The sequence below is a fragment of the Pelobates fuscus genome, chromosome 5 (genome assembly GCF_036172605.1).
Source record: "Pelobates fuscus isolate aPelFus1 chromosome 5, aPelFus1.pri, whole genome shotgun sequence".
NCBI classification, from domain to species: domain Eukaryota; kingdom Metazoa; phylum Chordata; class Amphibia; order Anura; family Pelobatidae; genus Pelobates; species Pelobates fuscus.
The window spans coordinates 138,736,263-138,751,102 of NC_086321.1; the positions used below are offsets into that span (position 1 = coordinate 138,736,263).

Sequence of the window (14,840 nt, forward strand, 5' to 3'; positions counted from 1 at the left end):
TGTCCAGTCTTTTTTAGTAGCCACTTAGTCACAAACACTGGCCAAAATTGGCGTTCAAGTTAGTTTTTGGCATTTTTCACACACAAACAAATATTAACACTAACTTTGGCCAGTGTTTGTGACCAAATGGCTACTAAAAATGACTAGACCTTCCCCATTTGCAATTTATATATACTTAGATCTTAGATCTCCCTGCTGGCACTGACATGGACGGATATGCCATCTATGTGATTGCGAGGTCCTCACAAGGACCTCGCGATCACATGGCCCAGGGGGGCCGAAGAGGAAGGAGGGGGCTCCCAGGTAAGTCCCCATACCACGATCGCTGGTGACCGGGTAAGTACATAGGATGGCAGGCACGTGTTATGCCGCCCCCCAGCATTTAGAGCATGTTCCCGAAGGACGGCGTAGCACGCCTTCCGTCCTTAAGGGGTTAAGTTACTGCAGTATATGTTGTATTCCTTACTGTGGCTCTTGCTGTCTTCCGTATTCAAGATGCACTTGGAAAATTCCTGTGCAGCATATGGCACAATCACTGACTTGCCACACTTAAAGGAACGCTATAGGGTCAGAAATACAAAGCTAGATTTGATCTCGACCAAGAAAGCAGGGCGGGGCTGGAGCCAAATGCCACCTTGGTCAATCTTCACCTCCATGTAGAGTGTGGAGATCATGAATGTGCAGCACTAACCCAGAAAGCACATCTTGTGGCAGTCTCAGTAACTGCATTCCTGCCTACGGGCACCTCCAGTCTCAAACACTAACTTTTCTCTGAAAATACAGTTTACATTAAAATGTCTGCTGGAATGGACTATAGACACCAGAACAACTACATGTTGTAATTGTTCTGGTGACTATAGTGTCATTTTAAGCAACCACCACTCAGTCTGCCCATTATCACATCAGAGTGGAAGATCAAGTTATCAAAGATATCCTTACCCAATGTTTATTTTTTCTTTTAAGTGTCTTTCTGAGGAACATTTGATAAAATTCTTACACTGCTAGTAGGAAATGTAACCAGATTTTGAGTTGTGATCATTTATATCTGTTTTAGTTGAAGGACCTGATGATAGTTGGCATTGATTGCTACCATGACACATTATCTGGGCGGAGATCTATTGGAGGATTTGTTGCCAGTTTGAACCAAGGCATGACTCGGTACGTTTCACCTTACTTTACAGTGCTGTTTTTCTGACTGTGCATAGCAAAGTTTATTAACTGGATACTGTAGGCACCAAAATAAATCTATCTTAAAGGGAAATTATAGTGCCACTCTCCCTAGCGTGAGGACCAAAAGTTGCCTAACCCCCTGGATGTCCCTCTTGTAGACTGCCACTAGAGGTGAAGTTAACCCAGCAACTGTGGAGCAATAAACAAGCAAGGGGCTGATCTTCTTTGGTCCAGTAGCCTAGCGAAACAGGAACGAGTAATGGAGGGCCCAGTATGATGGAAAAGAAGTGCAGGAAAATAGACAAGCAGTGGACCACAGAAAGATGCGAGAGAAGCAACAGTGTGATCTTGGGATTTAGAAAGTTAGATCACTTTGTCTGGTGCAACTAATGTGGCCACCAGACACAGAGGAGCCAGATTTTTATGAGATCATCACAACTAACCGCCAACAAAATAGCTTCCGAGTAGGATTCATCCAAAAAACACCCCCAGTTGACCAAACATGCAGCAAGGAGGAAGAGGGCCCAAACTGCAAAAGCAAAGAGAGTGCTTTTAACACACAATATGTTTACCATCAAATGGGTAAATGTTACACCCCCAAGTCGACTGGGAATCCAGAACATTTCTGCATTTCTCTTCCATAATCCCATAGGTAAAGTAGCTGCTTTAAAAACACTGTCGTCAAGAAGGCCACGACCTCTTGTAGACTATCTTTCCAGACTGCTGGTATTCGGTATAAGGCTTTCCTGGCAAGTGCAGCGGTGTCCAGAACTTCTAACGTTGATTACAATCATTAATGGAGGTTATTGAAGTCTTCAGATAAGCAGCTTGTCAATTTACTGCTATTGTTAAGATTAAGTGAGATTCTCCCCCCCCCCTTTTATTTTATTCTTTCAATATATATCTTTTGAGCACTATTTGATTTATTTTTGGATCTGCTCTATTTTCCGTCCAGTTTGAGATTTCGATATTTGGTATCCATTAGGTATTCAGTGACTAAATGAAAATGCTGTTTTTTGATTTATAGCAAGCATCATTTTGCAATATGCCCACAATTTTTTACTCTATTTCTCTTGCTTCACATGAGTTATATCGAATATTTTTCATTGCTATAACTCAAATATTACTTTAATATCGGCACAATTGTAATGGGCGGCACTAAAGGCAGACTATTTAATAGACTATCGATATTCCCTCTACCTAGTGCTTAACTGCCTCCGTTGAAAATTATAACTTTTGATATGATGTTAATTTGAATTGAATAATTCAGCAGTCCTTATACAGTACTAAATGGACTAGTTTAATTCATGAGCACTTTACTGTTATTATTTGGAAATCGTCATTATCCAACGGATGGGAGCTGGGACAGACTATCTAATAGATTACCGATCTCTCAGTCACCACATCGATATATTCTGCCTAAGACTATTAAGACTTAACAATTATAGTCTATATCAGACTTTTTTCTTTTATGTCCATTTATAACCAATAACCGACAGGAGCAGCTTCCATTTAGGGCTTCATGGACCACTTCTATCTATGTTGATATTTTGTTCTCATAATATCTAGAGTATTTGTATTACTAATTACAGGTCCGTTTAGCACCTATTCTTAGATTCCCCTTTGGTGTATACACTTAGCACTGTTTTGGGTTTTTTATTATTATTATTATTACGTGTTTAATAAAATTGTATTATTTTCTATTTTATTCAGTAGGTTTACCTTGTCAGATAGTCTGTCCTGTATATATCTAGACATTCTATTGGTGCATACATTTTGCATCATCTCTTAGATACACTATATTTTGCCTCTTTACTATATTTGTGATTGTCACATACTTTATATGGATATGACTATAATGACTGCCAAGATCATGAGTTGATCTGTTGCCCTTATATCCTTGTGACTTGGGCTTGGACGGCATATCAGCATCCCTTTCTGTCCTCTGTTTACTCCCATTAGGAAAAGGGAGTCTTCTAGTTCATTTGTTTGATTCATCTTGTTACCAATGTCGAAAATTATAAGACAAGTCGTTGGAGGTAGAATCCTACATAGAAACTACTGGCGATTACTGGTTTCTTAATCTTGTAAAAGCAGGGCATTACTGGCTTGTTAAGAGTCTGCCCAACCCATATTTCCTCGTGGTACACTATTTACAGAAACCGTGTTCCTGTTGGATAAAAGGAGTTAGGGATTAGGTTCTAGGGAACCTCGAATTTCATGGGGTTCCTCAGGAATCTCCCAAATATCAAAGCCGGATCATTCCTTTAGACATGTATGAATTTAGATTATTTGGTTCCTCTCCTGAGGTTCAGAATCAAGACTGATGTTTCTGTAGCTCTGATTCTGCAGAAAGGAAATTTCATGGTGGAAATGGAGATGTATACCCACATATCCCTATTGCGGCTAAACTGGTGGACAGCATCAAGGTTTGTCCGACAAGTCTGTACTTTCAGCCTATAGAACGTGTAGTTTTCACCACAGAATGTATCTAACACAGGCTGGGGCACTCATCTAAATTCTCTAATGTGCCAGCGTTCTTGGTCCTAAGAAAAATAGCCCACTAATTTCAGAGCTCTTACAGGACCACTATAGGCACCCAGACCACTTCAGCTCAATTAAATAGTCTGCGTGCCAGGTCCCTCTAGTGTTAACCCTGCAGCTGAAAACATAGAAGTTTCAGAGAAACTGCTATGTTTCACTAAGGGTTAATCCAGCCTCTAGTGGCTGTCTCACTGACAGCCGCTAGAGGCGCTTCCCACTGAGAAAATCACTGAGAAGACGCTGGACATCCATAGGAAAGCATTTGAGTAATGCTTTCCTATGGGCGGTTTTAATGCGCGCGGACGTGCATGTGCATTCGGCGCAGAGGGAGGAGAATTCTCCAGCGCCGAGGGAGCCTGGCACTGGAGAAAGGTGGGGGTGGGGGGACCTAAAGACCCTATAGTGCCAGGTGGTCCTTTAGGGCAATTCTCCACTCCCCTCGCCAATTCAGATCTTGGTTAATTGAGGGACCTATTAGAATGTGGTCCGGCCACAACACTGTTTCTCTCACGTCAACAGACAGGGTGATGCCGGAGGCAGTCTGTTTCAACTATGTACCAAAACGGTGTACTGGGCTCAAGAAGGTGTATCGTCAGTGTCATCACCTACAACCTCCGCACAAGAGTGGTATCAAGAGTAATGGTCTGTAAATCCAATGATCACCATTATAAAGGGAGATTTGGAGTGTCCGGATAGACCTTAGGGCAGGGGTCCTCAAACTCCGGCCCCCCAGATGTTGCTGAACTACAACTCCCATGATTATTTGAATTACATAGATAGCCAGAGAATCATGGGAGTTGTAGTTCAGCAACATCTGGGGGGCCGGAGTTTAAGGACCTCTGCCTTAGGGCAAGGAGGGAAGAGAACATGAAGATTCCCAGGTTTGCCTCCCTAGCCAGTACAGATAGTCACGTTGAATAGTTGGTCTATCGATCAAGGGGGTTTCTAGACTGTTCCCAAGACTTCAAAAGAGATGAACGGACAGAGCAGTGGTTCTGCCAATCCTTCCGTACTGGCCAAACACTAGCTAGTTTCGACCTTGATGAAGATGACTTCCAAGTTTTGGGATCTTCCGATCTCAATCAAACACTTTTGGATAACACGATGTCCTGCTGGAAGTGTTGAATAGGTTTCTATTGATGGTAGGGCAACTGCATGTTGGATCCTACATCTTCTGAGTCTTCATAAATCCAAGTCCAATTGTGGCGTGTAATCTTCTAATTGTTCCGCCTCTAACTTTTTCATAAGGATTTGGGTGGAGTTTCTACATTGCTGTGAGGAACATCATTGTCTTCTAGTTCCTTTTTCCAATAGGTTCAAATTTACACTTCCTACAGGAGATTTTCACAGGTTGGGCGTTTCCACGTTAAGACCAAATTGTATTCCCCAAGTTCTTTCTGGGAAGGGATTGGTCTTCATATATGCTAGATAGAAGTTTTTTTTAAAGCAATAGGCTTCTTAGGCCACCCAGGAAGTTGTCTTTCTTCAGTCTTTCAGGTCCCCTTGAACTTTTGAGGTGGTTCCTTTTTAAGATGCTAAACCAGCATTCTTAGTGGCCATTACCTCGGCCAAGAGAGGAGGCGAGCTTCAGGCTATATTTTCAGTAGAATTTCTTATATTCCATCAGGGTAATGTAGCATTTCATCCTAAACATTCAATTCTTCCAGAGTTATCTTTTAGAGCCGTTAATCAGCTTATCTTTCAAACATCCTTCTATACCAATGCTACTTCCCCGCTGGAACAAGATGGCATAGTCTAGAGTTTAAAAAGGGCATTTCAGATCTACCTATCAAGATCAGACCACCCGTTGTCAACTTCTAGAAAAGTTTCAAGGGGAATGAAGCCTCTCGTAATTCTATTTCTCGTTATTTAGTCTATTATAATGGCTTACGCTTCAGTAGTTTTGATACGCCAGCGTGTCTCACAACGCATTCCACAAAGACAATGGCCACTTCATGGGCAGAGAATAGCTCTCGGCATGTATGCTTCTTGCTCAGCTTTTAGCACCTTCGTCATGCTTTTCAGGCCAGATATGCTCTTGTCCTCTAAAATTGCGTTAGGGCGTAGGTACTTCAAGCTGTTTAGGCGTAAGTCCCACCCGATTGGGGATCTTGCTATATCACATACATACTGCCACCATATGTCAGGAAAAACTGAAATTTGTACTCACCGTAAATTATTTTTTTTAGGGATCGACCGATTATCGGTTTTACCGATATTATCGGCCGATATTCGGTATTTTCGGCAATATCGGTATCGGCCAATAGGGATACCGATATTGCCGATAATACCTCCCAGGACCGCCAGGCTCATTACAAGCCCGGCGGTCCTGGGGGGGCGGGCAGCAAGCTATTACTCACCTCCCAGCAGCTCCTCCAGCGCCCCAGTGTAAATCTCGCGAGACCCGCGGCCAGCTCTGACGGCCGCGGGTCTCGCGAGAGTTACACTGGGGAGCTGGGGGAGGTGAGTAAACGCTTGTTGCCTACCCCCCCCCCCCCCCCCCCCCCCACAGCTAAGCCAATGCCACTGGACCACCAGGGATTAACATATCCCCCCTCCCTGGCAAGGCAACAAGCAGGGAGGGGGGACAACAACAAATAAAAAAATAATTAAATATATAAAAAAAATTATTTAATATAAAAATAAAAAAAATTATTTAATAAAAAATGCCCCCTCACACATACACTCTATTATTATACACAAACACACTGTGTATATAATTCATTGTTTGTATAGTGTGTGTGTGTGTGTATACAATGCAGTGTGTGTGTTTGTATAGTGTGTGTATATAATGCAGTGTGTTTGTATAGTGTGTGTATATAATGCAGTGTGTTTGTATAGTGTGTGTATAAAATGCAGTGTGTGTGTATAATGCAGTGCGTTTGTATAGTGTGTGTGTATATAAAATGCAGTGTGTGTGTTTGTGTAGTGTGTGTGTATATAATGCACACTACACAAACACACTGCATTATACACACACACACACTACACAAACACACTGCATTATATACACACACACTGCATTATATACACACACACTATACAAACACACACTGCATTATATACACACACTGCATTATATACACACACACACACTATACAAACACACACTGCATTATACACACACACTATACAAACACACTGCATTATATAAACACTACACAAACACACTGCATTATATACACAGTTTGTTTGTGTGGTGTGTTTGTGTTTGTGTAGTGTGTTTATATAATGCGCACTACACACACACTCTGCATTATATACATACACTATACAAACATACACTATAGAAACACACACTCTCTGCATTGTATAAACACACTACATTCACTATACACACACTACACATATACACACACTACACAAACACACACACTTTGCATTTAGTATATACAGCATTCACTTTACACACACACACACTGCATTCACTTTACGCACACTACCCACACACTACACAAACACTCTGCTTTCATTATATACACACAATATTTATTAATGGGAAAATACTGCTAAATACACACTGCATCCACTACACACACTAGACAAATACACACTGCATCCACTACACAAACACTCACTGCATCCACAACACACACTACACAAACAAACACTGCATCCACAACACTCACACTACACAAACACACACTGCATCCACTACACACACACTGCATCCACTACACACACACTGCATCCACTACACACACACTACACAAGCACACACTACACAAACACACAGCTCCCCTGTCTAAACACACTGCATCCACTACACGTGGCATGTATATTTTGTGCATTTACCTTTAGAAATTGTTTTATTTTCCGAAATGGTAAATTTACAGAATATCGGCAAATTATATCGGCTATCGGCCTGAAAGTTCACAGAATATCGGTATCGGCTCTAAAAAAATCAATATCGGTCGATCCCTAATTTTTTTTCTTAATATGGTGGCAGTTCAAAACTCCCTCCCTCTAAATTACAGTTTTGCTTGCAGTATGTGGCTTAGTTGTGTATTCTTGCTACGTGTTGGGTGGGTTTGCCGGGGGAAGCCCTTTATAGGGTAAAGGGGAGGGACTTTTCTTAATTACCTATCTTGTAGATGCTTGTCCCAATTAGGATGCACAACCCATATGTACAGCCACCATATTAGGGGAAAAAAAGCATTTACAGAGTAAAAGTTTCTGTTTTTACATTTATTTAAATCAACAAACCATTTTCAGGTTATAACTGTCATGTTTTTTTACTTTTTTTTATTTTTTTTTTAGTTGGTTTTCTCGATGTGTTCTCCAGGATCAAAAGCAAGAGATTGTTGATGCTCTGAAAATTTGCATGCAAGGTAAAACAAGATAAAAAATTATTCTAAAGTGTTTCCTGTGTTATTCCTGGTATATCACTCAGTATGGTTATTTTGAGCAGTGAAACTGCATGGGGATATGTTCTATACCAGTGATGGCGAACACACGGCACGCGTGCCACAGGTGGCACGCCGGGCCCTCTCTGTGGGCACGCGGCCATAGGTTTGCCATCAATGCAGAGTAGGCACCTGCCTGCCCGAAACAGCAGGCGCCTACTCTGCTTCCGTGTCTGGAGGACCGGAAGCAGGGGGGAGGGATCGAGGAAACAGCTCTCCTATCCTCCCTCGAGCTGTGTGGAGCGTTGCCGCACGTTACCATGGCAACGCTCCACACAGCATCGCGCGGGCCTGGTGGTCCTCCTGTCCTGCATACCACCACCGGACCACCAGGGACCACCAGGGATGGCTGTGTCCCCCCCCCTCCCCTTCACCAAAGGTAAGAAGAAGGGAAGGGAAGGGGGGGGGGAATACTGATTTAAGAAGTATTTAATATGTAAAAAAAAAAAAATAATTTAATGCATCTTCAACTCCTACCCACAGTGCCCCTACCCCCCCTACCCACAGCACCCCTACCCACCTACACACAGCACCCCAACCCCCCCTACCCACATCACCCCTATCCCCCTACCCACAGCACCCCTACCCCCAGCACCCCTACCCTAAGGGGGGGGGGGGGTACTGATTTAAGAAGTATTTAATATGTAAAAAAAATAAAATAATTTAATGCATCTTCAACTCCTACCCACAGCGCCCCTACCCCCCTACCCACAGCACCCCTACCCCCCTACCCACAGCAACCATACCCCCCTACCAACAGCACCCCTACCCCCCTACACACAGCACCTCTACCCCCCTACCCACAGCACCCCTACCCCCCTACCCACAGTACCTCTACCCCCCTCACACAGCACCCCTACCCACAGTACCCCTACCCCCTACACACAGCACCCCTACCCCCTACCCACAGCACCCCTACCCCCCTACCCACAGCACCCCTACCCACCTACCCACAGCACCCCTACCCACAGCACCCCTACCCCCTACCCACAGCACTCCTACCCCCCTACCCACAGCACTCTTACCCCCCCACACACAGCATCCCTACCCCCTACACACAACACCCCTACCCCCCTACCCACAGCACCCCTACCCCCCACACACAGCACCCCAACCCCCCACCCACAGCACCCCTACCCCCTACCCACAGCACCCCTACCCCCCCACACACAGCACCCCACACAGCACCCCTACCCCCACTACACACAGCACACCTACCCCCTCTACACACAGCACCCCTAACCCCCCCACACACAGTACCCCTTCCCCCCACACCCACACCCCCCACACACAGTACCCCTTTCCCAAACACACACAGCACCCCTTCCCCCAAACACACACAGCACCCCTTCCCCCAAACACACACAGCACCCTACCCCCCCACACACAGCACCCCAACTCCCCACACACAGCACCACTATCCCCCCCACACACAGCACCCCTCACACACACACACAGCACTACACACAAACACATACACTGTACCCCTCAATGCAGTATATGTGTGTGTGTGTTCAGCAGTCTTTATTTATTCAGCAGACTCCGTGTGTATTCAGCAGACTGCGTGCGTACTCAGCAGACTGCGTGCGTGTATTCAGCAGACTGTGTACTCAGCAGTGTGTGTGTGTACTCAGCAGACTGTGTACTCAGCAGTGTGTGTGTACTCAGCAGACTGTGTACTCAGCAGTGTGTGTGTGTACTCAGCAGACTGTGTACTCAGCAGTGTGTGTGTGTGTGTATTCAGCAGTGTGTGTATTCAGCAGTGTGCATGTATTCAGCGGACTGTGTGCGTGTTTGTGTGTGTATTTAGCGGACTGTGTGTGTATTTAGCAGTCTGTCTGTGTGTCGGTGTGTGTATGTATTAAGCAGTTGGTGTGTGAATGTGTTCAGCAGTCTGTGTGTATGTATTGCATTTGTTGGAGATACTAATAAATATAAGCTTAATTTATATCATTATTTAAAATTTGTATAATTGAACTCTCTGTTGTGAGAGAAAGTTGTTAACTGTACGAGTAGTTTTTTCTAAACGTAATCCTCAGTATTCAGGTTTAATTGCTGTGTTGGCACTTTGAGGGAAAAAAAGTTGGCATGTATTGCGGTTTAGGCACTCGGGCTCAAAAAGGTTCGCCATCACTGTTCTATACACTATAACTGCTTCATTAAAGGGACACAACAGTGACCAGAACAACTACAGCTTAATGCAGTTGTTCTGATGAGTTTAGTCCCTGCAGGCTTTTTGTAGTAAACAGTCTTTTCAGAGAAAAGGCAATGTTTACATTACAGCGTAGTCATACCTCCACTGACCACTCCTCTGATGGCTACTAGAGGCGCTTCCTGGGGCATTCAGTGTCTCCACCCTCTGCATGGAGACATAGAACTTTCCTCCTAGAGATGCATTGATTCAATGCATCTCTATGGGGAGGTGCTGTTTTGCCAGGACTGTTTTTGGCTTGTGCTGGCTCTGCCCCAATCTTCCTCATTGAAAAGATTAGCCAATCCAATGTTTTCCTATGGAAAAGCATTGTGATTGGCTGAGATCACCACTTATGTCAGCCAAGGAGACAGATCAGGGGCAGAGCCAGACCGGAATAACGCTAAGATTTTACTATATTATGGGGGGGGGGGGAGGCCTAGATAGTGTTTTTGACACTAGGCTTAGGAATACATGTTTGTGTTCCTGCCTCTATAATGTTCATATCAGCTAAAGTTTTTTTGGTGCCTATAGTATGGTATCCCTTTAATCTTTTGTGGGGGGTTTTCACACAATTTTTTAAGAGGGGGAACATTCAGTTTAAAATGCTTGGTTACATTGCCTGGGGGATGTAGTTTAATTTTGTGTCCTTAAGGGATCAAGGGGTTAAAGAGACAAAGCTAATACCAACTGAAAAGGCAACTAGCAAATTATCAGGGAAGAAAAGCAAGTCTAATACCAAAATGTAAAAGCAATTTAGCAGATTATCAGGGTAGGGAAGGGAGAGGGTAGCAGGGGACAAATACCACACCATAAACATTCAAATATAATGATAAATGTAATATAATCTAACACTTCCAAATCGAGAGATAGCCCACATAAATGTCTGGTTATTGTGAATGAACTACTTAAGAACCAGAGCTACTTTGAGATGAAATGAATTTGTGAGCAAGGCCTTTTTGTCACTTTTACCATGTGTTTATTCTACCACAATCACCCTTACCCAATAAGTATCTATAGACTGTAAGCTCATTTGAGCAGGGTCCTCTTCAACCTATAATTATTTGGGTGGTTGTTTTTTTTATTTAAACTGGTTACAGCCTCAAGTGTTTTTGGATATGATGCGACAAGTTTTGTGCACCTGGATTATGGTAATCCACATATGTTCAATTGGGGTTTTGTCTAGGCCACAAACATTCAGAGTTGTCCTTAAGCCACTGTTGCATTGTCTTGATGAATGGTGAATCATCTGCCCAGTCTGAGCATCATGGACTAGGTTTTTATTAAAGATATCTCTATAATCTGCTGTGTTAATCTTTTCATCAGCTTTGATCATTCTTGTAGTGTCTGTCCCCTCAGCATGATGCTGCCACCACCATGCTTAACTAGTGGGATGGTTTTCTCCAGACATTATGCTTTGAACTAAGGCCAAACCACTCAATCAAGAATTTTTTCTCAGTCTGTATGTACTCTTAAGCAAATTCGAAGCAGGCTTCCAGTGAGGAAAGTTTTCAGTTTGGCCAGTTTTCCATAATGGCCATATCTGTAGTTTTGTATTGGTGGTTGTTGTGCATACATATTTCTGGAGCTTAACACAAGTGAATTTTGAGCAATCAAGGGGAAAGGGCCTTGGTAAGAGGAGCAACCATTTCCACTAGGTGGCAAACTTTGGAAAGAGACTGTGCCTCAACACAATTCTGTCTCTGAGCTCTGTAGACCTCGTGGATTGGTGCGTTCTTGCATAAGCATTTACAGCTCTGGCTCCAGTCACAGTGTAAAAACTTTTCGAAGATGATCAAGAGAAATGGGATACATCAAATCTAAATGTCTAGTGCAAAGCAGGGGGTATGGATGCTTACATCAATGTGATATTGTGTTTTTTTTTTTTTTTTTGCTTGGCTGTGGTACTGAAAGTAAATGGATGTGGAATACTTTTTTTGTTATGCACTGACATTATCAGGTTTGATCAAATATGTGAAATTTATTTTAAACTAGAGAAATGTTTTACACTGCAAGTGTCCTTCCTGGACATTCATGAGTTTATTAACTAAGCTTAGAATTGTGCACATCAGATGCATAATTAGTAGAGCAGCTATAATTGCCAGTGTATGATAATTTTTCCAGTCTTGTTGTTCTTTGGGGACCTTAATCCCATCATAAAAAGGTGTTGGCAGAGATGCAGTTAGATAAAGAGCCATCTAAAATGGGACTTTCTCATGTTTGGCATAGCGGTCACTTAAAGCAGTATTGTAAATGGCTACCTCTTGATATATGATAGAAATTGGCTATCCAGCAGTTTCCTTTTTTCTAGATTACAGCAGCAAGAGGAATATGTGTGTGTATATATATTTATCTTGATAAAGACCCAAGGAGGGTCGAAACGTCGATTTATTTTTTTTGTACTTTGCACAGGATATGTATTACTTGATGATACAGTAAATACCAGTTTTTTCACTGAGAAGAGTCCTAGTGTGCTCTCTTCATTTTCTAATATATATATATATATATATATATATATATAATTTTTTTTTTTTTTTTTTTTTTAAGGATCATTATAGGGTCAGGAACACAAGCATGTATCCCTGACCCTATAGTGTTAACACCACCATTTAACCATCTAGCCCCCCTGGGCACCTCCTGCCTCCATAAATATAGCAAAATCTTACTGTATTCAAGCCTGAAGCTGTAACTCTGCATGCTGTTAGACTCAGAAAAACAAGCAGTCTGCTTACATCATCAGAAGTGGTAGCCTGATCCAATCACAGTGCTTCCCCATAGGATTGGCTGAGACTGACAAAGAGGCAGATCAGTGGCAGAACCAGCACAATTCAAACACAGCCCTGGCCAATCAGCATCTCCTCATACGGATGAATTGAATCAATGAATCTCTATGAGGAAAGTTCAGTGTCTGCATGTAGAGGGAGGAGATACTGAATGTTTGGATGCATTTTGGACAGCCATGACCCAGGAAGGATCTCTAACAGCTATCTGAGGAGTGGCCAGTGAAGTTATCACTAGGCTGTAATGTAAACACTGCATTGTCTCTGAAAAGACCGTATTTGCAACAAAAAGCCTGAAGGGAATGATTCTACTCACCAGAACAAATTCAATAAGCTGTAGTTGTTCTGGTGACTATAGTGTCCCTTTAAGTTTAGACACCTAGCACAAACTGTATGCATGGTAGATAAAGACTGTGGTGTACCCAGCAGCTGCCCAGTTCATAAAACTTGTTGTCCTATTTATGTGTTATAATCTTCTAACAAAAAAAATATTTCCTTAGCTGCATTAAAAGCCTGGTATTCACACAACAAAAATCTACCAGCTCGTATCATAATCTATCGGGATGGAGTAGGAGATGGTCAACTGAAAACTTTGGTGGATTATGAAATAACACAGTTTCTGGATTGCATTAAGTCTGCCGGGAAAGACTACAGGTACCAGTTATATTTTGTTATTTGGTGGTAAATAAGTTTTATTTAGCATGTGGCATATCTTAAGCTGGCATGGCCAAATTATAGTATAACTACAGGTCCCATAATGCTTTGACTCCCTAACTACCTTGGATAAGGTTATTTACAGTGCATTGTCTAGCACACTTTCTAATCAATGTGCATTGTGTTGTATTCAATACATTGCATTATTTATATTAATTTCACTGGCTTTACAATTGAAATTTTAAGTATAAGATTTGAATACTTCTTAAATATGTATGTGATCCTAATCGAGAACTTTATTTTCCAGCCCTAAACTAACTGTTGTTGTGGTTAAGAAACGCATAAATGCACGATTCTTTGCACATGCTGGTGGCAAACTTAATAACCCGCCGCCTGGGACCATTGTTGATGTTGAAGTCACCAGACCCGAATGGTATGTAGATAGATTCATATTAACACGCTGACTTAATGTAATTAAAATGGTAACTGAACTTGCATAAGCATTAAGTGTGAAATTAGAAGCCAAATTACATGTAAAATGCACTTGTTGCCCTTTATGTCCACTGTTGCTAGAGGGAGATTAGGTAACAGTGATTTCGTCAAGTATTGTAACAAAACAATCCATTTCTATTCTGCACATGAATGCTTCTAGTTGAATAAAAAGTCTTGATTTGGTAGGCTCTGTATAAAAGTAGAGTTTGGATACAATTGCATACACTGAACAAAAATAACGCAACACTTGTTTTTGTCCCCCATTTTTCATGAGCTGAACTCAAAGATGTACACAAAAGGCCTATTTCTCTAAAATATTAACAAATCTGTCTAAATCTGTGTTAGTGAGCACTTGTCCTTTGCCGAGATAAAACGTCCACCTCACAGGTGTGGCATATCAAGATGCTGATTAGACAGCATGATTATTCGGCAAAGGAGAAGTGCTCACTAACACCGATTTAGACAGATTTGTGAACAATATTTGAGAGAAATAGGCCTCTTGTGTACATAGAAAGTCTTAGATCTTGGAGTTCATTTAACCCCTTAAGACTGGAGGGCGTACTATTACGTCCTTTTTAAAGCGGCTCTAAACGCCGCCGGGTG

At 42.4% G+C, this 14,840-nt stretch overlaps 1 protein-coding gene across 1 annotated transcript in view; it reads left to right on the forward strand.

Moving 5' to 3' along the window:
* PIWIL1 (piwi like RNA-mediated gene silencing 1) overlaps window positions 1–14,840 on the forward strand; it is a 129,319-nt gene that overhangs the window by 100,499 nt on the left and 13,980 nt on the right. Inside the window, exons 17-20 of the mRNA XM_063456421.1 lie at window positions 1,055–1,158; window positions 7,975–8,045; window positions 13,592–13,745; window positions 14,053–14,178. Coding sequence (XP_063312491.1) covers window positions 1,055–1,158; window positions 7,975–8,045; window positions 13,592–13,745; window positions 14,053–14,178 — 455 coding nt within the window. The remainder of the gene's footprint in view (window positions 1–1,054; window positions 1,159–7,974; window positions 8,046–13,591; window positions 13,746–14,052; window positions 14,179–14,840) is intronic.